Source organism: Lacerta agilis, chromosome 3, assembly GCF_009819535.1.
Source record: "Lacerta agilis isolate rLacAgi1 chromosome 3, rLacAgi1.pri, whole genome shotgun sequence".
Classification (NCBI taxonomy): Eukaryota; Metazoa; Chordata; class Lepidosauria; order Squamata; family Lacertidae; genus Lacerta; species Lacerta agilis.
Window position 1 is genome coordinate 57,135,844 of NC_046314.1, and position 26,273 is coordinate 57,162,116.

At 38.5% G+C, this 26,273-nt stretch overlaps 1 protein-coding gene across 17 annotated transcripts in view; it reads left to right on the forward strand.

The window, feature by feature from the left end:
- Window positions 1–26,273, forward strand: part of EYA4 (EYA transcriptional coactivator and phosphatase 4) — a 105,073-nt gene that overhangs the window by 68,109 nt on the left and 10,691 nt on the right. For 12 of the 17 annotated variants that reach the window (XR_004426232.1, XM_033143801.1, XM_033143805.1 and 9 more), the window contains 9 exons: window positions 2,487–2,582; window positions 6,897–6,963; window positions 7,974–8,116; window positions 8,230–8,373; window positions 10,132–10,211; window positions 10,379–10,562; window positions 19,101–19,237; window positions 19,991–20,074; window positions 23,242–23,331. Coding sequence is in view for 16 of the 17 variants with exons in the window: in XM_033143801.1 (XP_032999692.1) it covers window positions 2,487–2,582; window positions 6,897–6,963; window positions 7,974–8,116; window positions 8,230–8,373; window positions 10,132–10,211; window positions 10,379–10,562; window positions 19,101–19,237; window positions 19,991–20,074; window positions 23,242–23,331 (1,025 nt within the window). In the remaining variant the exon portion in view is untranslated. The remainder of the gene's footprint in view (window positions 1–2,486; window positions 2,583–6,896; window positions 6,964–7,973; window positions 8,117–8,229; window positions 8,374–10,131; window positions 10,212–10,378; window positions 10,563–19,100; window positions 19,238–19,990; window positions 20,075–23,241; window positions 23,332–26,273) is intronic. The other 5 variants (XM_033143802.1, XM_033143811.1, XM_033143810.1 and 2 more) reach the window with 1 other exon arrangement.

Consider the following 26,273-nt stretch of genomic DNA (forward strand, 5'->3'; position numbering starts at 1 on the left):
AAACATGCATGCTTAGGATAAATATGTATGACTTTTAAAACATGCAGACTTTAAAAAAATTAAACCCCAAACACATACAGAAATAAGGTAAATGAAATTGAACATTGGAAGAAGTACTAAATGACCATTGTAAACTTATTTAAATAATGTATACTTGCATAAGGTTTATAAAATGCACAGATCATGTGAGGACCAATCCAGTTCAAAAGGTAAAGTTCATATATTGTGAATAATAGATTTATTTCCAGCCTTACCCATGTGAGGTAGGATAACTAATGTACCCTTATCTCACTTGCTGCTATTTTGAAATAGATTTGACTAACAACCCTGTGGTAAAGAACAGACGAAAAAGTATCCAGATGTGATTGTGTAGAATTTAATAGCCCTGAGAGACAGCAACTTGCCCCATATCACCCTCTGATCTTCATTGGTTGAACACAGATTTGAGCCTAGTCTTCCATCTCCAACCCCAACCACTGCAATAGCCTGTTTATCTATGCATGGCATGCTTGTTTTGTTGAAGAATCCGTACCCTGATCTTTGAGTTGCAAAACATAATACCTGGATTTATCTTCCCAATCCCCTTTTTATAGGAAGGAAACTTGACACTCTCTTCACAGTGTGAAGAATCTGGCGATTGTAGGAAGCAATTTATTCTCCTTTCATGGCTGCTTGCTGGCTGTGAGACAGAGCCTTGTAACTAATGTTTATCTTTCTAATGGTCGCCGTTGCTTATTATTATTATTATTTTTATAAATACACTAACTTCAATCATAGTATTACTTTTCCTCTGTTTCACAGCCTGCAATAAAAACTGAATGATATAAACCAACCATGGGCTTTTTGAGAGTTTTCAAAAACGATATGTTTTTCTTAGTGCACTGCACTTGTGCTAACATAAATCCAGCAACAGTATTGCAACTGCATGTTCCTATATAATAGAAATGGGCTGGGGGGTGGGATAAGTCTTACAGGGGATATGGAGAAATAACAATTTATTCCTATTGCTTTAAATATATATATATCAGAGCAATATGTTCCCATGATCTGGAGAGGAAGAATGCAAAGTGTTCAAATAACTAAATAAGAGAAGGTCCACAAATAAGTGTTGCATTTGGCAGGGAGTTGGGGATAGCCCTCTGGGTCTTTTTATAGGTATATGAGCTCTCATGCTAGTGTAAAACATTTACACCTTGCCTCATTCTGCATTTGGGCAGCTCTCACCATAAAATCAGTCAATTGGGTTTAATTCAATGGTGTCTGTCCACTAGTGGGATGACACTGTTGGCATGCTGCCCGAAATCTGCTCTGAAAGGTTGAGAGACAGCAGATTGTGGGGTGGGGTGGGGTGAGGTTGGATGCAGTAAGGAACAGGGAATGAAGTCCCATCACTCAAGCAGAAGTCTTTTCACACAACGTTGGATGTCATCCTCTGAGTCTAGTAACAGCACAATCTTACACATGTCTGATAAGAAGTAAGCCTATTGACTTACTCCCAAGTAACAGCATATAGGATTGCAACCCAAATAGTTAAAAATAAAGCAGATCATTTGTTTGCTTTAGAAAGCATATTTTTTTTAAAGAAATTAAATATATACTCATAAAAAGATCAAAACTGCTGTACAGAGAAATAAGGAAACATACCATAAAACTAAAGGAATATAAAGCAATACAACTGGAAACACATTGTTAAACTACATCAAAATGTCACAGGCATTATCCAGTAGGTTTCCATGATGATTTGATAGCCAAGCAGCAATCACAATTGACAAGACCAGCTAATAGAAAGAAGTCTGTTTTTTCAGTGGCAAAATATTTCAGTTGAAAAATTGATTTGCCTCCCACAGAAATATGCATGTTGAGAGAAAGCATTTGGATCTTGCACAACAAATGGATAATGATTATGCATTTATTGCACAAAAGATAGTTTGAAAGATCCTATCTCATTATATTAGTTAGAATAATCTTTGGAAGATATATTTAGAAAAACCATGGTTCCTGAGGGCCTACTTTCTCCTCTTGGTAAGAATAGATCTGCTGGTGTGTCAATGTATTTATTCAGAGAAATTTGGAAAGACACCAAATAAAGAGCTGAGACCTATGGGTATAAGGCGGAATATAAATTCAGTAAATAATATAAAATAATAATAAGAATGCAATAATGTTGTTTTACTTGCCCAAAATATTTGTGTTTCCTTTTTATTCATGGTTCTTCATGGGTGGAATCTAGACTAGATTTATATTAAAGCATATATGGATAAATATTGGCTTTTCCTTCTTTTTCTTTTTACAAAAGAGAGCAAGTGCATGGTTTTTTAAAGCTACGATTGTGTTGTAGTAGATTATTCTCAGAATCATACAAAACAGTTTCCACATTTGTATATATATTTTTTATTCACTCATGCAGATTTTTGCTATAGTGTGCATGGTAAATTATGTGTAAATTTTTGAAGTAAAATCTCATGTTTGCTTATTTTTCTATGTAGTGTCTCTCCTTGCAGTCAAAACAGAACCTATGAACAGTAATGAATCAACAGCAACAACAAGTGGAGATGGATCTCTTGACACGTTTACTGGGTCAGGTAAAGTCATAATACACTCATTGTATTGTTAAGTCTGTTTTTGTCAGTTACTCATCAAAATAAGGATGCAAACTCAAAATTCCTTAATAACAATTAAGTTATCTTTTTACTATCCTGATAAAGTAGTTAAGTTAGTAGAATAACCAATCTTTGGTTAAAACTTAGGTAGCAGAGTTCAGAGTGCTAATATGGAATGGCCCTGTGTTGAGGGCAATGACTCCTTGAGGATCCCTTACGTACCCTAGTGGGCAAAGAGGTGAGACCATATGCAGCAGCAGCAGCAGCAACAACATGCCCATGACAACCGAGAGCAACTGAGACATCTGAATATCAGACAAGACAAGGAGCTATCTGGAGAGGAGGAGAGATCCAGGCCAGCCTCAAAAGCAAAGACCATTTTTAACTCTGCTTCTGTGGGAGAGAGAATTCCTGGGGTTCAAAGGGCCTCCACCCCCTGCAAATAATGTGGTTTCAAATAGGCCTGCTGCCCCCTCTGACTCTCAAGGCAGACTAAGGCAGACCAAGTTCCCCACTGACTTTGCCTTCCTCTCCTTTCCCTTCTGTCTAAATAGCTGCACTGCATGAGGCCCAGCAAATGCCACTAATGGTCCATAACTCATCAGTCTCTGTTGCTGCCAGCTCTGGCAGAATGTAGTACAAGAGCATCAAGAAAGTGCTCCTTTCACTCAGTTTTCTAGTAAATAAAACAGTGTGTCAGCTGCAGCTCTCACAGCAACTTCTCAGCACAAGAATGGACACCAGAAAAATGAAACACTCTCCCTGTCAAGAGAGAATGCTCAAAATCAGTGGTTCATTTACTAACAAATTCCTCAGAAGACCTGATGGCCCTAGCCAAGATACTGCAGGTGATTGTATCTACCATCCAAGTAACACCATGGGTTAGGTTCCAGACCAGGCCTCTACAGTAAGCACTGTTTCCATAGCAATTGCTTATCATATTCAGTAAACACATACTGTAGTTTTTTCCTTCTACATTCTCTTATTCTTACGGAGTATGGATTCATACATTTTTGTTGTCCTAGCTTGAATACCTGTAGGTGTGTAAGTGTGGTGTTACATAATTTCCAATTGCTGTCTGTGTTTGTTGTGTCATTTGTTGTTGTTGTTTGTACTGGGCATGGTCACTATGGCTATGCTTACATTGTGAGGTAGAGGGTCCATTATTAGATCTGCCAGATAGATCTTGAGGGTGGAATGGATCCTCCCCCTGGAAGAGGAAGCAAAAGACTTGAAAAAGACATATCTGTTCCAGTGGGAGGAGTCATTCTATTCATGCAGTGTCCTCCAGTCCACTCTTCAAACAGAAATTCATGGTAAGGACCAATTTCCAGTTTCTATTATATTGAGATGGAAATTTTAAATTCAGCTAATGAGCTTGTTGATGTAGCCAGGTTTCCAAAGAATTGCATTAGGGAGCTCAGAGCCCTTCATGTGCCATTGGGATTTTATTTATTTATTTATTTATTTTTGCTTTGATCAACAGAGTCCCATGCTGTCATGTGAAATAGTGGGTCCATGCACTTCAAGAATCTCAAGCCCAAAGCTCCCTTAGGCACCTAGAACTAGTTGTCCAGTTCTTTGGATCCTGCCCATAGTCTATTTCACAAAATAGTGAGGAACTATTCCATGTTTGTGCAATTCTGAAGGCTGTTTGCTAGTACCATTATGGCATACTGAAGAAGGGTAAACTTTGAAGTACAATTATGATCAATTAGACGAAAGAAATTCCAGAGCTACTTCACGTATGCTTTAATCTTTTTCAAAAGTGAATGAACAGCAGATGGCCTAATAAAGACACTTTGTATATTTGCCTAGTATGGATTTGCTGCGAAGGCATTGGTTCAAAATTTTAGAATACATATATTTGGAGCACATCTGTCTTAGTCAAGACAGATGGTTAGAGGAAAGAAACTTCAAAATGTTTGGATTCGGTCCAGGCTGCGCAGTACTCTTGAAAGATTTTTAATAGGATATGATTGTCATAATTTAAACTTGCCTAGAAATATACAGCTGCTCTTTGTATAGGCATGTAGTTAGTTGATGGCTACTGTACTAGACCACTTGATTGTTTCTGTGTAAAATTAAATAGATGTGCTACATCTTTGGGGTGTGTGGAAATAAAGCAAGTCCTGCTGGCAGCCCTCCTATGTTTGTAGCATTATGCTTTTATAAATGGAGATAATCAGATGTAATCAACGTGCAATAGTATCAACATAAGCCCAGGATTCAAAGAAATGTGAAATCGGTTGAACCTAATGGTTTTCTTTTCTTTTTGTTCTAAACTGACTTTACTTTGGACTGTAGTCCTCTGCTTTGTCCTGCATAGCTTTTGAAAATCAGCTGTTTGAGAAGTAAATCATGATATATGGCCTGGGGCTCAGCTGTTAAAAAATTCCACTGCATTAATAAAAATCTCTTGTGCGAGCTTTGTATTATGGCCCTATTTATCTAGCCTCTCCCTCCAATTTTTAAAAAATCAAATCAAAACCTCTTTCACATGAACAATTGCCCCAAAGTTATTGCTATGCATCTAGAACTGTGCTGGCATCCTTATTCACACAGACAGACGTCCTTCCCATGTGAGCAAATTTACTCATATACTGTGTTGGAGATGGCAGTTCCATTCATCATTTAGCATTGCATGCATAATATGGCTTCCCATCCTCTCCTTATTGAATCCCTTGGAAGCACAGAATCTACTATGGGCATGGAGTGTCTACAGTAGACTGACCCAGTATGGTAAACAATTCCAACTCGGTCCATGGAGGGAAATAAATTAATGCCACTGGTTCTGCTGTGCCAAGTGTACCAAACCATGCTTTATGTATAGGTGTGGTGTGGTTTAAGTTCACATGGTAATGTAGTAAGACATGAAGCCAAACCTAACCTAACCCCAGACATCTCCAGAGTTTGTCACAACAGCATGGACAATAGACTTATATTGGTCCTACAGTTCTGTATAAGGGTTTATATTTTTATTAGAAAATGCTAGTTTTGTGAAGTATTTGCCAATATTGCAAATTGGGTGCCCAGGCATAGGGAGCTTGTGGCTGGCTGGGCTCAGAAAAGGAAGATTAATAGAGAGACAGGACAAAGTCTTGGGTTCAAATAGGCCACAACTTTATTGCTTACAGGTGTAAGTAGGCTTTGGTGCAGGCAATGGGTATGTATCCTGAATCAAGCAACCAACTGCAGATTGATTATTGGCTGTGTCGACCCTAGGTTAAGGGTCATCCTATGAATAAAGTGAGCAAGTATTTCCATAGCTAGGTGTCATGCCTGGCCTGCATGCTCACCTTTGGGCAGCACCAAAGTTTGTTGCATAGGGTGTGAGGGTGGGGAATCCAACTCCAAATGAGCTGGCTGGAAGAGATGCAGCTTGACTAAATACCCAGCAAACGGACCTGACAAGTCCAGAGGCTTGTATGGTTCACTGCATAGGCCATGGTTGGTTCAAACAGGCAGGCACCCAACAGCCTGTGTGACCGGGAAGAGCAGGAAGGAGGGATCCAGGCTGGTCCACAGCTGTGCTGAATGCAACTGCTGTGTGCCACCATTTGAAAGTAAACAGTCCTAAGTATACAAATGTCCACTTTTTTAGCGAACTAAACTGTCACAGTTATTCATTTGTGGCCTACAAGAGGAAAAAGAGCCAGCTTTTTAAAAATGTCTGTATGTAGTTACCTCTTAATTCTACTCACCACAATTGACTAGGCAAGTGGTTATTTTTAAGTCTCACTTGTGTTTTGAATACTGTAATATGTTACTTTAAAACTTGTATTACTTGAGAAACTTTGTTGCATCTGAAACAAACACATTGTGTTTTGAAGTCCCCATCAGTAAACATAACAAGTATACCATACCCTTGTTAGGCCACCTTGCAAGGCTGGTGGGCTGCATTTCTGGGTCATCAGTTGTACAGAAGTGATGAAACAGAATATTGGACATCATACTCAGTGGCTTTTATTTGTGTTAGGTTTCTAGCTAAAATATGGAACATAGCTGTTTAAATGTCTGTTTCATAGCAACTTTGATCAGAGCAGTCATACTTTGATTCAACAGTTATGATATTGTTTATAAAATACCGTATTTTTTCTGTGTATAAGACGAATGTTTTTTGCTATCAAAAATTGGCGGTTCTCTTATACATGGATAGTGAATTCACAGGTTTGGGCTCAGCCTCTGCCGTGGGTGGCTCAGTTTTGGGTTCTGGCATGGGCGGAAAAATATGGTACTTTATTGGCTCCAATTATTCTCATACATTGAACATTCTGTACCCTTGGTTTTTTGCAGTAATAACAAGTAGTGGCTACAGTCCAAGATCATCACATCAGTATTCGCCTCAGCTATATTCTTCCAAGTTAGTGAGCATGCACCTTCTTACATATTACTGTATATCATTTATTTTAGGTCATTTATTTAAAGAGTATTAAAACTAACTTTTGTTTTATATAAAATGCATTTTATGTAATCTGAGTGGTCATTCAGTTCAATGGATACCAAAGGAATTTACTTATTTGTAACTTCTTTAGCAACGGGAATCAAGATATAAGATTCCTTTAAACCAGTGGTGTCCAGACTTTTTTCAAAGAGGGCCAGATTTGATGAAGTGAAGGCCGACCAAAGTTGTTAACCTTTTTTTGAAAATTGAAGATGTTGAGCTTTTTAAATGATTTTACCCCAGGAAATAAACTGCCATAGGGACCGGATTAGACCCCCTGAAAAGGACTTTGGACATGCCTGCTTTAAACGTATTTTTGATTTATCTCTGCAATGAATAACTATTGCTTGCTTCATAGTGTATAACTGTAAAGTAGGTTTCAACCTATAGCCCACAATTATTTTAGCCCAGAATAATTTTGTAACAGTCAGTGTGGCTTTATAGGGCTGTATCAGTAGTGTCCCTTGCTCTGACAAAATACTTTTTGATGTGGCAGAGGCTTCTATTTATAGAATAGGTAGGCAATTTCCTCTAATTTTCCCTCCTTCCTGCAGCTCTCACATGCCGTAAAATCTACTTGAGAAGGTTAGCAGACTCATTGGAGCAGACCAGGAACTTAAGGAGGAGAATTGGTTAAAATTGTCTTCCTCCCTATTCCACTGGCAGAAGCCTCTGCAGGATCAAAAAGTTATGTCTGTGTGAAGGACACTATTGTGTGCAATCCATAATAGCTTAAATTAATAATGATAGTTAATTTTTTATTTGCCATGTTGGGCTTAGTGTGGAAAAGAACAATTTAACTATGATATGCCTTCATGAATAATTGTGAGGAGGAGGAATGAGAATATGTGGGATTGTCTATTTGTTTGAATAAATTTAATATGTATTTATTGTCACCTGTGATGATATCCCCCCCCCCTGTTCTCTAGGCCCTATCCACATATTCTTTCTACTCCAGCAGCACAGACAATGTCTGCCTATGCCAGTCAGACCCAGTATTCAGGAATGCAGCAGCCAGCAGTGTATACAGCCTATTCACAGACTGGGCAACCTTACAGTTTACCCACTTACGGTATTTGACCTCAACTTGTACTTTATTCTTATTCCAAGTATTTTTGACATCATGGAACTGCTGTGCTTTCCACCCATCTATAAGAATCAGATGAAAATTAATTTCTTATGCAGATTTGGGTGTAATGTTGCCAGGCATCAAGACAGAAAGCGGACTTTCACAAACGCAATCACCCTTGCAGTCCGGGTGCCTTAGTTACAGCCCAGGGTTCTCCACACCACAGCCAGGCCAGACACCATATTCATACCAAATGCCAGGTCAGTCACCAATTGTCTGTCCTTCCTTGCTCTTTAGTGTTATCTTTGAACCAATTCAGAATCTATGCATTTCTTATTTATGTGATAAGTATCTTGAGTGAAACTTCATGTCACCTGATAAACTCTTTCATTACAGTTACAGGTGGGTAGCCGTGTTGGTCTGCCATAGTCAAAACAAAATAGGAAACAAAATAGGAAATTCTTTCCAGTAGCACCTTAGAGACCAACTGAGTTTGTTCTTGGTATGAGCTTTCGTGTGCATGCACACTTCTTCAGTGTGTATCTGAAGAAGTGTGCATGCACACGAAAGCTCATACCAAGAACAAACTCAGTTGGTCTCTAAGGTGCTACTGGAAAGAATTTCCTATTTTGTTTCCTATTTTGTTTCTTTCATTACAGTTACAATAGCTGTCTGTTGTTTAAATGAATGATAATCTGAAATTGTGCCAAGATAATTTTGTTGATTATTTTCTAATTCTTTATCATAACTCGCTTTTAATATTTGTGAATAACAGCCTCATGTACCGTGTTAACAAAGTTACTCATGAATTATCTGATGACAACATTTCATACACTGGTGGGATACTTTAAAATATGAAAATACCTTCTTGAGAATGATATAGACAACAATCTTAACTAAGCCAGCCGCACGTGAAATGATCCTTTGGGCATATCTCTGGATACCAGCATATCCTGTCGTCTATTGTATTTGGCATTCAGTTCTGAAATTGGGAGATCTCTGACAGGACATTAAATCATTGAGCATATACATGTTCTAAACATTTAGATTGTGTTGGATTCTACATTTGGAACAATCACGTGGCCCTTCTTCCCATCTTGTTTGTTCCTAGTTATGTTGGTAAAGGAAAATGGTGATACCTAGGGTGCAGGAATTCTAAAAATTCTGTTCTGCCCCTAAAATACCTAACAGAATGAAGGGATACAGAAGGACTTTCTGTAACCTTTCTTCTGTTTTAGCACATTAGTAAAGTGCATGGGTTGCCAGCTGCAGCCTCGTACAATTGCAATAAAAATAAAAATCAAGTAAGGGGACCGGAAACCTGCTGCAACCAAAGCTGACAGTTATTGGGTAAGTGTGTATTAATTGTATGTTTTCTTAGATTTTTATCACATCATAGACTTTTTGGTCGTATGAACTATTAAGTTTGATCCATTTTTAATTATGCTTAGAGTGTACCCACTGACATCACCATGACTTCAGTGATAACTAGCTCAAGTTCCATTGCTGTGTAAATAAGAACAAGTCTGAATCAAATTCTATATTCAAGATTAGTGTCCTTATCCCTGCTCCCCCCCCCTGCCTTCTTTTCCAAGCCATCCACCATATTTCATTAGTGTGTCATTGGAACTGAATTCCAGGAGGGGAAATGGCAGGAAAAAGATGAAAAGAAGCTGTTGAAAGAGAACAAGGACTCACCGATCTACAGAGTGAAATTTGAGTGCATAGATTTCTTCATTAGTGCTTCTGTGAAGTTGGATTGTTCTATATGGAAATCATAGCATAGAATTAAAGCTTTGGCAACTAGATTTTTAAAGCAGAAGATGGCATTGTTTGTGGTATATAGTTATAAATAATTATCTCTTTAATGAGATATCAGAATAGCTAATATTTGCATATTTCACTTACATATTCTTTATATTTATATATGAAACCTTCAGATTTTTTACTTTTGATTTGTCTGCATTGTGCATAATGTATTACTTAGTTCTTATACAGAATTGTTCTTTTAACTCTAGGTTCTAGTTTTACACCATCCTCCACTATTTATGCAAACAATTCAGTCTCAAATTCTACAAACTTCAGTAGTTCACAACAGGTATGATTATTATTATTTCCATAAACTTCAAAGTATATTTTATTTGACTTAGCAATTTTAAGTATTTTGAATGGACTGGGCAAGAATTTATTTCACATTGCTGTATTTTAGATGGGAATGCTTAGAAAATCTTGCTAGAATTTAAAACATTGTTTCTATCATTCTAGGATTATCCATCATATACAGCTTTTGGCCAAAACCAATATCCACAGTATTATTCAACATCAACATATGGAACATATATGACCTCAAACAACACCACAGATGGTACCTCTTCTTCATCATCAACGTACCAGCTCCAGGAATCTCTCCCTGGGCTGACTAGTCAACCAAGCACAGATCTTCATCCAGGTGAGTATATAGAAGATGATGGAGCATTTATGATGGAGAATCACCATGGCTTCTGAATTGGAAAGCCTTCTCTTTTCTTTGAGGATGTCAACAAACATATAGATTGGGAATGATCCAACAGCATGTATATATACTACTTAGGCTGCAATTCCATGCATACTTAACTGACAGTAAGACCCACTGAATGCAGTAGAGCTTTTTCTCACATAAGCATACATAGCCTTTCACCTAAAGCTCCCAAGTAGACTTAAAATCAATTACTGGGGTTTTTTGTTTTGGTTTTTTTGCTAGAGTTTAGTTCTCATGATTTAGACAACACTTTCAGTTTTAAAAATGCTTCTTGCCTTTTGTAGGCTTTTGTCAAATATGCTTGCTCCTTCTTGGACTTGTGTCTTTCCTGTTACATTCCAATCCTGTTACATTTCCAGTTGCTCATTATTTCAACATTTTCTCGCTTGGCTACCTCCTTGATTTCTTTCTTCATCTCAAAATCACCCTCAGAGTTTTGGTGAAGGATGATGATATGTTCCCAGTACTAAATTGCATTTTGGGTTTGGCATTTCAGCTCACATTGTTTCTGTAAATAAGTATATCCCTTGGAACTTTCCTAGTATGTTGGACTCCTGTCCTTTATGTATAGAACAACACATACTCAATACACCTTTCCTAGTTCTTTCTGTAGATTTTATATCCTTGGACTGACATGCCCACTTTTTCAGCATTGCCTTTGAACAGCACTCTACCTTAGTTTGGAAACTTCTGTATTGCTATGTAAAACCTATATACTGCAATCATTTCATGTGCAATTTCTCATAAGAAACTTTGTTTTTTTAAAATGTCTGTCCTTTTCTTCTATAGGCTCATTGCCAAGTTATGTCTGATCTCTTCTTCAGTGATCTGAAACATTTACACTCTCTTCCCTAAGGCAGTAACCACCCCAAATCAGATATTCCCCAGCTCCTATCAGCTTTGACTCAGAAATTGTTTAAAAACTTCAGTTACAATATTCTGCTTCAATGGAATCAGTCTCTTTTGTACAAGTTCTGCTTGTTTGAAAAAGTTATCCAGTGCCTAAGAAAAGGAAACCCTTTGTTCCAACACTGCAATCTTACTCATTTATGGAAATTCCGCAGCGCTGCCTTCCTTGTGGGGCTTCCATGTGGAAAAGGATGTCCTAGGATGTTCAGGCATAAGTGCTTATGTAGCAAAATTAGCAGCAGCCAGGCACAAGAGGGAGATACCAGCAGGCTTGACAAAGTCCTGAGGTTTGCTGCAGTACAAAAAAATCTGGAGAAAAGGAGCGCGAGGGAGGAACCCCTCCCTCCTCCCGCTGCCGCAAAGGCTAAAACACTACTGTACATGAATGCTTGCCTCTGCAATTCTCTTGCCATAAAAAGTTGGTATCAGGCTTCTTAAAGTCATTTCACAAACTCCAGGTTAAGTATAATGGCAGAAGGAAGTTGGATGAGGAACCAGTGGAGGCTGGGGAAAGATGTAAACAAAGAGACACAAGATAAATGAAGCTGGAGCAGATGATGCAAAGGAAGAAGAAGAGGCAAGGAGGTGAAAAAGCAAATGAGACAAACCAAGAGGCTATATCAGAGAGTAGAAGGCAAACTGCCAGTGGAGGTCAGGCAAGAACAGAGGTAGAATGAGAGAAATGGCAGGACAGTTTATAGACTAGAGAAGATAAAATGAGAGGTAACAGAAATGTGGAGTTGTGGAGGGTACATAAAGTATGAATTAACTGGCACAACATTTTGTTGTAGCCAGGCCCACACTTGTCCTATCTAGAGACTTAACTTTTCTACCAGAACCTCTCTTATTTCCCAGCATCCAAGAAGGTCTTGTTTCTGAGCATTTAGCAGACATTAGGTTCATTGTTTGAAATACACCTTGAAGTACTGTATTCTTTTAGGCCTGTTGTAGCTGATGTAAAGGATGGGTATGTGTCTATTTTTCTATTTTGCCTGCACCAAAAAGGAGTCAGTCTGTGACTCTCTGTGTCCTCGTTCTTGCTTTGCTCAGTCTTGTTTGAAAACTGAAAAACAAACAGACCCATCCTTGACATCAACTCCAATAGGCCTAAGAAATCCCATTCACTGTAAGTACCAATGGTCTTTTTTTTCTACGTGAGCATATAGTGATAATGTATGAATTACTGACAATGCATGTGCACACAAATATAATATAGTGCACACTCTTCTGAGCATAATAGTTCTTTATAGGTGAAATAAACAAACACTACACGCAGCAGCTGCGATTTTGGCTACTAATGATTACCGTTCTATTTTATTTCATGTCTTATATATAGAAACTCTCCATAGTAGACATATTAGAAGGAGGAGCTAAATTCACTGTGTATGTGATAGAATTAGTTGTAACAAAATGCATTCTAGCATATATTTTAATGGCAGAACTTGTATTCTAATATCAGATTCTTTGAAACGGAGAATGAACAAGCTGGTGTCAAAGTTTTCACAGTGTTCTGCATTGCATGATAGAGAATTGTACTAGAGGTTCATGGTTTGCACATTCAAAACATTGCATTCCATTTAGATGAGTGTATTTTTAAAGTGGTACAGAAGGATAGAGGCATGTGATGTATTTTCAGAGTGGGTGTGACACTGTGGCAAGTGTTGCATGATCACTTCAACACTACAGAGAATAGGAAGTGAGTGGGCAAGCTTATACAGTGGTACCTCAGGTTACAGATGCTTCAGGTTACAGACTCTGCTAACCCAGAAATAGTACCTCGGGTTAAGGACTTTGCTTCAGGATGAGAACAGAAATCGCCTGGTGGCGAAAGGCCCCATTAGCTAAAGTGGTACCTCAGGTTAAGAACAGTTTCAGGTTAAGAACGGACCTCCAGGACAAATTAAGTTCTTAACCCTAGGTACCACTGTATTTCAGGTGCAAGGGCTATTTGAGAAGCCCCTGTTTTGAAAAGCATAGAATATATATACTTCTGCCTTGTTATTGTTAAGTCATTGCGGCAAATGTAAGTTATTGTACAAATAGGTGAATAGATAAACTCGCATACGTCAGTATGGTAAGCCACTGTAGTGTAGTGGCTGGAATGTTGGACCTAGACCACACAGACTCAGGTTCAACTCTGTACTCTGCCATGTTTACATTTCTCCCTGGTTTTTTGTTACAGGGGACTAGGAGCCCTTGGCGTCCTTTGGATCCCATCTGCTCTGATTTTTTTTTTTTTAAACTGAAGAGTTCCATGGAAGTGTCTAAATAAATAAATAAATAAATAAAATTTATATCTAAACAAACTACATCTTTAAATAGGTTTGGGTTGATAAATGAAGCAACCAGAAAACTACATATAATGCTGAATTCATGCATGAAAGTATTACATGCACTGGGGCAGTCTGACTACATACAAGGTGGACTTGTACTTGTACATATTTACTAGTCAAAAGAAGAAGCTAGATGCATTTTACAGTTCTGGTTACTAAATCAGTCAGATTAATTAAAAACTTTTAATCGACATACTGTTGCAACTGATAATCAGAAAGCAGATTTGTTTTCTAAAAGATGTCAAACTAATTGTTGTTATAAAAACTATGTCTAGGAAGTACTATCTTAAAAGAGGCATTTTCCTGTTTCTCATACACAGGAAGAACATCTCTTCTAAGTTACAGCATGTGTGTGTCATCTAAAAACAGAGAAAACATGTTTCATGCTCAATAAATATTGATTTTACCAATTTGCAAATTTAATTTATAGATGAATCTACAAATTGACTAAAACTCATATAGTTAATTAATTAAAATGTCTTATTAGTGGGCTGCAATCTTATTTAGAACAAATGCGTATGTTTACTTCTTAAAACCTTTATAATGGTGACACAAGTTGAAAAGTTGTATAAGTTATATCCCTACATACCATTCAAGTGGCTTAAATTACTATTTCTTTTTAGAAATGATTTTTATTATTATTATTACTGCAGTCAATGCCCTATTTATGGAGCAGTATATTCTGCATTTGATAATTATTCCTTTTGGACATATTTCATGCTCACTTTGATTTGTGCATTGAAATTGTATAGTTGTGCATTTGTTTGCAGTAGATGTTTGTTTTTTGCAGAATTTTGAAATTTTGGAGAAGGTGTTAGGCTAGGGGGAAAATAGAAAGTATGTGGAGAAAGATAGGAACTGAGCCCCATAAAGAGGTTACTGTACAATCAAATCCTACTTCTGGTCTACGGAACCCGTATACATATCTGTTTTCTTTTAGCAAAAGCTGCCCTCTCGTTTCAAAGTTTTTTCATCCACAGTTGCAAGAGCTAAACAAGAAAGTTGAGATTCTCAGGATTCTGCCACATAATCATAGCCACACAGATTTTCAGAGCCTTTTATTATGCCTTTAACCACAAAACTATATCTCTGGGTCATTGAAAAAGTTCACAGACTACCTCATAACCTCTTTCTGGTATGCTTTGTTTCATTTGGAAAGTCAAGTGTGTATTATTATTGCTGTTTCGACCTGGGAAAGTTTGACATAGTGCCTAGTTAAATAGTGTAGTGCAAGAAGTTGTGATTGCCCTGTAGACAAACTGGGACTGGGACTGTGGTATTTGTTCTGTCCATAGCTTTTTTCTTATGTGGAAAGTTCCATCCTTTCAGTACTTTAAATAACTTATTGATAATATTTATGCCATGGCTGACTGCTTTTCTATAAAGTTTACCAATTATAGAAAGCCACTGCAGACATCGTAAGTTTTGGAGCTATAAATATAAGTTATTGGTGTCTAGTCATCAGAAATGTCTGCCAAACTCATGTTTAACCAAGTTGCTCCTTGCATGTCAACTAGTGTGATGTCTTAGCAAAGACTCAAAAGTACAACTTTGATTAATTGTTTTAACAGTTATCTTGTGATTGATTGACTACTTATGTATATTAGAATTGTATATATATGCAAAGAAAGAGCAAGTCACACAATCATGTGGTTCACATGTAACAACCAAAACTTTAGTTGCCCAATGAAACTGAGCCTCAGGGTCTCACTCTGCCCCTTCCTCACCATTTAGAGGCAGCTTCTTGAACTGTTTAGTGCAGAAGGCCGGCAACCTAAGGCCCATGGGCCGGAAGCGGCCCATGAGGGTCACTTAACCAGCCAATGAGCCACCCCCAAACCAAGCCGCCTGCTTGCTGAGTCCTGGCACAGCGCAGGGACTCTTTTCTGTGGCTCCGGAAATCGTATCTGCGCATGTCCACAGTGCCAGAAATCGCTTCTGTGCAGGCCCAGACACCGAAGATCGCTTCTGTGCAGACACAATTTCCAGCGTCACGCTGCGCCGGTATGGCCCATGGAGGATTTCCGCGGGAGTGATCCAGCCCATGCCCGGTAGGCCTTGCCAACCCCTGGTTTAGTGTATGGTGCAGTGTAGCTTATATGCTGCAGCACTGTAAAATCTCAATTTTTATACCCCACCTTTCTGGTGCAAAAGCACTACTCAATTACTACATCTCCCCTCACCCCATCTGTTCCTTTCCTAGTTCTAATGTTATTATGTTAGCTGATCATCAGAACTGACTAGATTGTGTTGAAAGGCACAATGTGTGTGCTGCTGACCATAAAAAGATACATTCTGGTGCATAAGTGGGGGGTGGGATCCCTGTATATATGGTTAGGATTGCACTGCAGCTTAGTTTGGATCCAACCTGGCATTTTAAAAATTATTTTTTAAGTTATATTTGCAAAGACAGTTTTGATCATTTTTATATAGTCCTGTAATGAGAAAGAAATTGTCTTTCTTTAGTTAGATCCCTAGCACCTTCTGGGAAACAGCAGGGAGGGTTGACAGCTATGAACCAAAAAGCCATTGTGTGTGTGTGTCCATGTTTCCTCTAAAACTTAGGCAAAAATGATGGCAGTTTTCAATTTTGTCAAAATTTTAAAAACATAATAGGATTTCTGTTTCCACTCCTGCCCGCTCCCCTGGATGCTCCACCAATCTGCTCTGGACAGTCCCCCAAATCCTCTTGAACTGGTTTTGAGGGTGCATGCAGGGTGCAGCCTGGAAGGGACAGAAGAGTAAGTTCCGATGTTCACATGAAAGTTTCTTGTGCCAGTGGAACTGCAACATTAAATACAGCCTTAGATCAGTAAACTCTTGAGCTGTGAAGCTGACATTCAGCCCATAGATACATCTATCATATGTACAATTTACTTTTGCACGGACAGGCGGAGTCCCCCAAACCCTAGGCGACCCCCGAGCACAATAATGACACACAACAACATGCTATGGGATTAAAATTGGCCACAACTTTATTAAGATTCAGATGTAGGGAGACCTTGGCTCAGGCATTGGGCGTTTATCCTTCCCAGCCCCCAGCCGGGGATCTGGGAAACTGCAGGGTTATCCAGAATGTGTGGGGGTTGCCCCAGGTGTCGCCCAGGAATTCAGGGGGCTGCGTGCGACCACGCAAACGTCGCCCCCCATTTAATGTGGGGAGCAGTCATTACAGTACATGGAACATGTCTTCTTGCTGTCTTTACACTTGCGCTGAAGTGTTGCACATCCTTTCATGCATCTGTAAAACATCTCTGCAGGATTTGGATATGGCATCACTTGCCATCAGCACAGGTTTCCATTCTCCAATTTCAAGTGTCTATCCCACGTTTTCAGGATAAGAGGAATCCGCGTGCAAGCTTGTTTCCACACTGTGCTCTGATAATGAACTCTTATCAAGTAACCTAACCCTAGGCTTTCAGAAACATGCATGCATTGTTGCACTACACATTACTCAGTATGTTAAGCTTGTGAATTGCAGCACTGAGAACCAGCATGAACCCCAAAGTTGTTTAATCTGCCCCATCCTTGGAAACATGTTGATTAAATCCTGTCCATTCCTGTTAGTTGTTTCTGCCACTGGAGGAAAAAAAGCAATCAAAGTCAACATCTTCAGCTTTCTTTCTACCCTTTGCAATGTTTACTATGTCACTGTGTGCAACTGGGACACTTCTGCACCCAGAAATGTTCTATTTAACTACTCACAAATAGTTGTCATTCTGATATTCCAACACCGTTGTGTCTGTTGGCTTCCAGGAGAACTTTCGGATTATATAACTGATATAATGGGGTGGTGGTCCTATTTTGGACACAGAAAGGAATGATACAATAATTTCAATAAATAGTTAATAAACCCTGTTAAATCTTTATTTCTTAGTGCTAGTAATATGGAAGAGTTTCCTCTATAGTTTCTACCATGGAAGGATTATTATTTATGCAATCTGGGATTCAGAAAGTCCTTTAATTAATAGCTTGCTGTTCTTTCAGATTTAAAAGCTAGAAAATGATAATTTCAGGTCACCAACAAAAGGATAGGGTTCCGGGAACTTCATCAGCTGTACAGTACACACTGGCGGAGGAAGAGGAGTGTGGGGGGAGTGCACTGCCCCTGGCAGTGCGTTCCCAGTGGGGTGCCATCGCGGCTGCTTCCCCCCCCCCCCCCACCGCGCTGGGCACCACGCCCCCACAGATGGTGCACCATGCCTCTGTGGGCAGCACGCCACACACCCAGGATGCGCGCCAGCTCCGCCCTCTCCTGCTCTCTACCACTGACAGTACAGGTTTCCATTTTGAATGTTGTCTGTGTTCATAGCAGCTTGCCTTGAACCTCTTCCACACATGCCTTTAAAGAAACTCACCTTGACATCTATTCATAAAGTCTCAGAAGAGAGAATTCTCTCTCTGAATGGTTATTTGCGCTTGTTCTACATGGTACTTAGCCTTCTACAGAGGCCAACTTCAGAAGGCAGGTGGTGCAAAATGTTCTATGAGAGTGATTTTTGAAGAGCATAGAAAGAATATGTACTACCATAGAATGGAACTGTTCTGGTACATCTGAATGAATATACTGCCCTACCACCATTAGTAGACTTATTTTTAACTTGTTTATACCTTTACTGTTCTTTCTAGTTACAGGTGGGTAGCCGTGTTGGTCTGCCATAGTCAAAACAAAATCAAAAATTCTTTCCAGTAGCACCTTAGAGACCAACTGAGTTTGTTCCTGGTATGAGAAGTGTGCATGCACACGAAAGCTCATACCAGGAACAAACTCAGTTGGTCTCTAAGGTGCTACTGGAAAGAATTTCCTATTTTGTTCTTTCTAGTGAAAGTAGGGCAGTCATCACCCCCTAGCATAAAATAACCAAATAATCTTTTTAATAAGTGGATTAGAACTAATCTTAAAACAGCAACTACCAAAATAACATAACTAAAATACAATTGGAAGAAGTGGGATTTAAAGGCTTTTTAAAAAATACTGGTACTCATTGGTGCCAATCAAATGTCCCTAGGGAGGAGTTCCATAAGTTAGGAGCTACCACTGAGAAGGGCCTGTCTTCACTAGGAAGAACAAGTAATTTACAGATAAAACAAAATCCCCATTTTCAGAACTTTAGGAGCACTTTAAAAATTTGGGGAGGGGAGCAGTGTTAAATATAAAAAGCATATAAGAGTCTTTTATATTATGTTAAAAATAAAATTGCCTTTTCATTAATTGTTTTGTTTGCAGGAGAGTTTGACACTGTACAGAGCCCTTCAACACCAATCAAAGATCTGGATGAAAGGACGTGTAGGAGTTCTGGGTCAAAATCAAGGGGCAGAGGACGGAAAAATAACCCATCACCCCCTCCTGACAGTGACTTGGAGGTATGTACTTGAGAAATGCAGGAACAGCAACAACTCCTACATTAAGACGTTGTTGTATTAAATGTAGCTCTGCATTCTCTGTACTGGCTGCACTACACTTTCCTGCTCTACCTAGATGCATCAGAAAATTTCCTGATACCCTACTGAGTAATCTAATTTAGAATATTTATTTTACTTGTGTTTATTTTATTTCAAATTAGTAAACAATGTTTTTTTATTTTAAAAAGCACCCCATGCTAATAAATATTAACTAAAATATTTGAAAGGCGAAATGAAAACACATCACTGTGTTGTATTAGCTTTCTGCATATGTCTTGTATTCTTCTAGAACAGTTTCTACATGTCATTAAATAGTGCTTTTGTTTTCATTTTTGTGGGCTTTCCACAGACATCTCTCTGGTCAGTGAACACAGAATGCTGGAGTAGATAGGCCTTTGGCTTCATCCAACTGACACTCCTCTTCTTGTGTTCATAAAATCCTCCCACCGCCAAATACAGTAGTTACATTTCAGCCTGTATAGGACTTCCTTTTTACTCTTAAGAAGGTGCTGTTTGTCCCATCCCTGCAAATTGCTACTACCAGACAGATCAGTTCAGCATAGTCTAGACTTCCCATTATTTGTTCCAACCAGAATATATTGGTAGTTTCTTACAATTATTTCAGTTCTGTGCTGTCTGCTGGGGGATTATAACTTGTCTTTGGTTTTCCTACTGTTTTATGTCCACTGATGTTTGTCAATGCCTCTGTTTCAGCGCGTATTTGTGTGGGATTTGGATGAAACTATCATTGTCTTCCATTCACTTCTTACAGGATCTTATGCACAAAAATATGGAAAGGTATGTGACTCATGAATTCAAATTCAAAACACTAATCCTACAAATTGCTTTTGTTGTGATACAATTTTTGTGTATTGCAACTGCTAATCCACTTGTGAATCGTGATTTTTGAACCTTGCAACAGCCTCACAGAATTTGGTGGCATTTTCATATTCTTGTATTGTTCTCCTCATATCTTCATAGGGCATTTCTCCTGTCTGTGACTTCTGGGAGCTCCATTTTGCTTCCGCTCCCCACCCCACCCCTGTGCATCCAGAAACTCAAGATTCCATTATTGCCAAGGCTACCTTGATTTTTTGTGGCTCATTGGCCTGGGATAAATTCTTTCAATATTATTAAATGTTTGAGGATAGTTTCAGCACAGGGATAAAAGACATACTCTTAAATATTTTGCAGCTGGGTAGTGTCTGGAGGAAACACTCTGCAGTCCACCTATCTCTTAAAATGAAGTCCCACTAGTTAGAGAGAGTCTGCATAGCATCAGTGTAAAGAAATATTCTCTTAAGCCGAATGCAGACATTTTAGGGAAGACAATTTTATTAATTTTATTACTTTTCAAATTGTGCCCCAGTGTAATTTGAATAAAAGGGTGCCATAAAAAGGAGCTGTATTAGTACATGTCTTTATTTAGTTGTATCGGGGGGGGGGGATATTTAAAGCTTTTCTCCTGATGCCACTACATAATATTAAACCACTTGATTTTGGCATTAAGAGAGGGGCAATTTTTTGAAAGGATTCAGGCTCCTTTCCTCAGCCTGGCTCCTCAAAACTTTTAAGTGTTGGTTCTCCTGAGATATTTTTACTTTGTCTCCTAAGAGGCATTCACTAGTAGATGGCCCAATCTAGCACAGAAGTCCACAGACAGACTGTCTGGCTCCAATTTATGCCCACTGCTAACATAACCGAAGGCATTTGTATTTTGATATAGGGAAGTGTTATAGTTGATCTAGCTTCTCTTGCAGTGCTGGCAATCTCTGGCTAAGCGCCATGTTCTCTATAGCCAATGAACTAAGAAGTGTTTTGTTTGGGGGTTTTTTAATCAACAGTACATCGGGGGTGGGGGGGTTAAAGGGCTGATGGGGATGGTATTAATGTTTTGGATTTCCAGTGCAATTCTAACTATATTTTCTCAGAAGTAAGTCCCCCTGAGTTCAACTCCTTACTAAGTGCATTCAGGATTGCAGCATCAACCTCTCTTGCAGCAATTTCACTACTGAATATAATTAAAACACTTGTTTCTCAGCTTCTTCCTAACTTGCTTTCGTACTTTAGTTTATTTTTAACTGAGGGTCATTTCATGCATCACATTTATCATACAGCTGCAACTATGTGAAATTTGCTTCATGTGTGATTGGCACTCACCTTGAAATAAAAGCTGCTGCAGTTTTCTACTGAAGTGATCTGCTCCTACATCAGCCCCATGTATTATTCAGCACAAAATAAACTGACTTAATAAATGTTTAAATGACCACAAGAAAAATTCTATCTGATCCCCATAATAAAGCATTGACTGTTATTCTTAGGATCCCCCCCCCCGATTCCTACCTTACTCTTTGGCATCGACAATAACCAAGTTTCTCCATCCCCAATCCCACTAAATATACAAGCAATACATTGTTTTGTGTATATATGCAGTTATTATAAACATTAATGTATGCAGGTCATGAAGCTCATTGGATGACCTTGGGCCAGCCACAGTCCCTCAGCACGTTGTTGCCTATTGTTAACACCTTGTGCTCCGTGGAGGAAAGTTGGGATACTAATGTAATAAATTAATAAAATAAATAACCATTATACGCAGATGCATAAAAAATGCATATAATTTCACAAAAACATTTAGTAATGTGTGTGTGTGTGTGTGTGTGTTTGTGATATGCAGAAATATGGTAAGGCATGAGACTCTCATATGCATCATACTTAATACATTTTGTGTGTGTATAATTTGGGCTTAAAAAAAAAAGAACCAATCCAACACTGCACAAGTGGTTTGGACATAAGCAGGCCCTTGCTGTGACAGGAATTCCAATACAGGCAAAATTTGAGTCATCAGGAACATCTCAAAATCAATGTTTAAAACTCATTTCTCTTCCATCCTTAATAAAATTGCATTTCCTCTGCCAGCTGTTTTCCCACATGTGAGAGGAAAATATTGGACCTGCTAACTCCCATGTGGTAAGAGGCCAGTAAATCCTCAAATAGTAGGGAGTTTGAGATAGTCTTCAGGATCATAAGTGCTTGAGTTATCTGCATATAGTCATGTCTTTTCTTGGAATTGTAGACAAGAATCCTATTTGTGAGGCATCATCTCTACCCTAGCAGCTGGGGAGGGAATGATTAACCCTTATCTTCACAGTGACGAACCTCGAAACCTGAACTCTTACCATGGGTCAGAACCCCTGCAGTGCTGGGTTGCCATTTGTTGAAACAGAACATATGACTTTGTATTGACTCCTCTTTTGCACATATAACATGTCACCATAGGGGTTCTGACCGCTGAGTGAGAGTAGGATTCTACCATGCCCCTTCCATGCCCCTAGCTCCTCTCCCCCAGCCTAGTACCAGCAGTGGGGCTCTCATCAGTGCAAAGCTGTTGCTATGCTAATGCATTTCTCCCATTGTGGTGTGCTGCAATACTGCAAGGGGAGTTGGAAGCAATCCCATCCTTCCCCTAGATAGGAACACTCTGTTAGTAATTTAATTTGTTTAATAATTGTTTTTAGTCTTACAAAAGAAATTAGATATGTTTTCAAACCAGACAGTGCTGTCACTACTTCAACATTAAGATCTCAAATTTATGGTTCTTTAATTTCTTTTCTCTGCAGCATTTTCACATAAAATAAAAGATTTATAGTTATAATACAATTATTGTATTTTAAGTGAACTACCTGTAGATTGTTTGCATTTATAATTCATGTCTCATTCATGTGACATTAGATTCCGAGGTGCTTAACATACATTATCAGCAGACTTTCTCTGTCGTGTAGATACCTATATTTGCATCTCGAATTAAATTATACCATTTCTGGCCATAATGACATGCAAATAAATCTATTTCAGTCTACAGGGCTTGTACATACACAGTGCACAGAATTACTGCTTTTAAGAGTTCATTTTAATCTATGTGTTATGTTAAGAAAATCCATATTCTTTCCATTTTCCTCCCCAAGGATCCACCTGTGGCAGTGACTCTTGGACTTCGAATGGAAGAAATGATTTTTAATCTTGCAGATACACATTTATTTTTCAATGACTTAGAGGTATGTATCTAAAGAATGTATATTAGCCTACCTGTATCTAATCCCTTGTTTCCTGCAAGTTATCAGTAGCTAGAAATCAAATCTTACAGAAGTAGGTTTGCAGCGTATATCCCCTTGTCAGGGGTTTCTTCTGTTGTTAGCCTGGCAGAAGTGTTTGATAGTGAATGATAACTGACAGTGATATTTATTAATTGCCAAGTACCTACTGCAATTAGGTACTATACAGAAATTAAAACCCCAACTTGCAGGTTTACAATCTATAATGGAGGGTTTAAGTATCTCAAGATCTCCGTTAAAAACTGGATTATTCCACTGGCCCAAATAAGCTTATCTAAGTGATTTTAAAAATAACCCTGCTTTTTAAAAAGAAAACAAAGGTGAGGTGGACTTCTTAGTATTTAGTTTGTGTTTAAATCCTTGGTGGTTGTTTTTTCTCTTCCCATCTCTTCTGAAAACTTCTACCAAACTATTTTTTCAAGGGAAATTCCTTTCTCAATTATTCAGTGCTGTGGCTTCTGGATTTAGCAAGAATTTACACAGGTTTTTAAGTGACAGTATTATACTTTATTACTGATCTTTTGTTTCGGGGACAGATCTCTTACATTTCAGTATAATTGTCTTCTACAGCAGCATGATAGCTAAATTTCCATCTCAGACTAAGCCATGGTTTAGTGAGATGTGCATGAGCAGGAAGGAGTTGCTGCTAATCTCTGGATTGCATGTTCCCTTCCTACCATATGGCCAGGATAAGAACTCTGGCAGTTTTTACCTTCACGTGTCTTTTTTAACGAAACAGAATTTCTGTGTTGGTTTGTTTTGGAACTGATCAGAGTTTGTTTTATACCACAGTCCTTTGTCTGGGTGACAGGACAAGCTGATATTCAGGCAAATTGGAAAAAAAGCTGCTTGGATTTCTCCCATGCATACAGGAAGGCAAGGGGTGAGCAAGTGAGTCCAAGGGCCACAGCGGCTCCTTCTTGCTCACACATCTCACTAAAGTATGGTTTAGTGTGTTGTGTGAACCAGTCCATTCAGTATTCTTCCTGAACAGGAGGTGGCAAGCTCTGAAAATAAAAGGGAAGATACTTGTCATGTGACACACTGAAGACATTTTTTAAAATAAATTAGTATCACTATGATTTTATTTACCTGTGTTTTGAATGAATATTCTTATGACACCTATCAACACATGGATCCTCCCATAGTGAGTGACTCTTCAGAGACGTAAATGGTCACTCCTGATTAATGAAAGTCCTACTCCATGTTAGCCCACTTTTTTAACTCTTGTCCTTTCATTAAATGTTACTTTGCTAGTAAGATCATTTGAAGATGTGGTTGATGCACTACTTGGAAAAAGCCAGAAGTGACCTATTCAAAGAAAGAAATTACATTACAGAATAAGAATCCCTTTTAGGCAAAATAAAACAATCTTTTCTTTAGTGTTAAAAGATCCTGTTGCTTGTGGCAGTTTTATGATGAGCTGTATGAAAATATTTTAAAGTAATTGCTTGCTTAGGTTATATTTAGAAGTTGTACTGATAAGTGCAAGTAAGTTTCATATATGTCTCATTGTAAATCATGAAAATAGTCAACCTACACTGCATTTTTTACTATCAGGGAAGACATTTCTTGTATGCTTGGAAGATAATCCATACCAATTTTACTCTTGATTCCAGCAGATAATGGTGAATGGGAGTTGTTGTTCACCCTCAAGACTGTAACTTCTCAGATCTGCTACATAATAGGATTTTTGTTTTTACTGGAGTGAGTCATTGTTTTTATTGGATAATGAAATTACTGACAATTCCAAAAGGATCATTTTTGTGGGTCATCCGTAGGTTTTGCACTCCTTAGTAAAAATGTCAAGTTCTGAACATTCCTGCAAGGAACTTGTTGCACTGAGACATGAATTAAGTTAATGTTACTGTAGTCAAAATCAGTTATTGTACATGAATTTGTAAACACACAGTAATGGAAAATATATTTTATCTTTCTTAGTTTTGAACTTGCACAGCCAGTGGTCCACTGTGACTTGAGTATAGCCAGTTCTGTAGCTGTTTTGAAAGGTATTTTACCTTAAAATTAAAATTAACGGAGAGCTTTTTTACCATTTTTATCCCATCTCTATTACAATCAAACAACAATACCCTGATGTTTTGCTAGCAGCCTGTTCATTTCCACGGGGAATGGGAGGGAATTAATTTAGGCTGATGTCCTAAAAGCACTTGGATTACATACTGAATGAACTATGTACAGTGCTAACTTCAGTAGAATTCTGCAGATCAAGTACATTTAGGAATTTAGCTTAAATTCTAGACAGTTCATCTGGGAGTTGATGCAAACTACTGCATTTATTTATTTATTTTGCAGATTTTTCTCTTGTTACCTTGCGAAAATGGTAATAATTGAGTTGAGAATAAGTCTGGGGGAAGCATGTGCATGGAGCACAAGAACTATTATCTAACACATTCCTGTTAATGTTCAGCAATGCATAACAGGAAGTAGGTAACAAAGTAATGTATTAAAAGGTTGAGCCGTAGCACCACAGAAGGTTAAAAAATAGGCAACCCACTTTTTTCATTCTGCGACAATCCTATAGAGCAGGGGTGCCAACTTGAATAAAATATCGTGGGGGCCCAGGTAAGCCCGACCCCTGGCCCACATAATCGATCACATGACGCAGTGCACACACACCATTTTAATGGGAATGTCCATAAACTTTGTGGGGGCCCAGCCCCCTCAAATACTTTGTTGTGGGGGCCAAATCCCCCACAGCCCCTAGGAGTTGGCTCCTATGGTATAGAGCATTCCTTCAGAAACAAACAAACAAAAAAACAAGGCAAAAGAGAGAGAAAATAATTTCCCTGGTACTTTTGATCCACATCATATATTCAGGATCGCAGTTTGCAGAACACAAGAAAAAAGCATATGAGCAAAGAAAT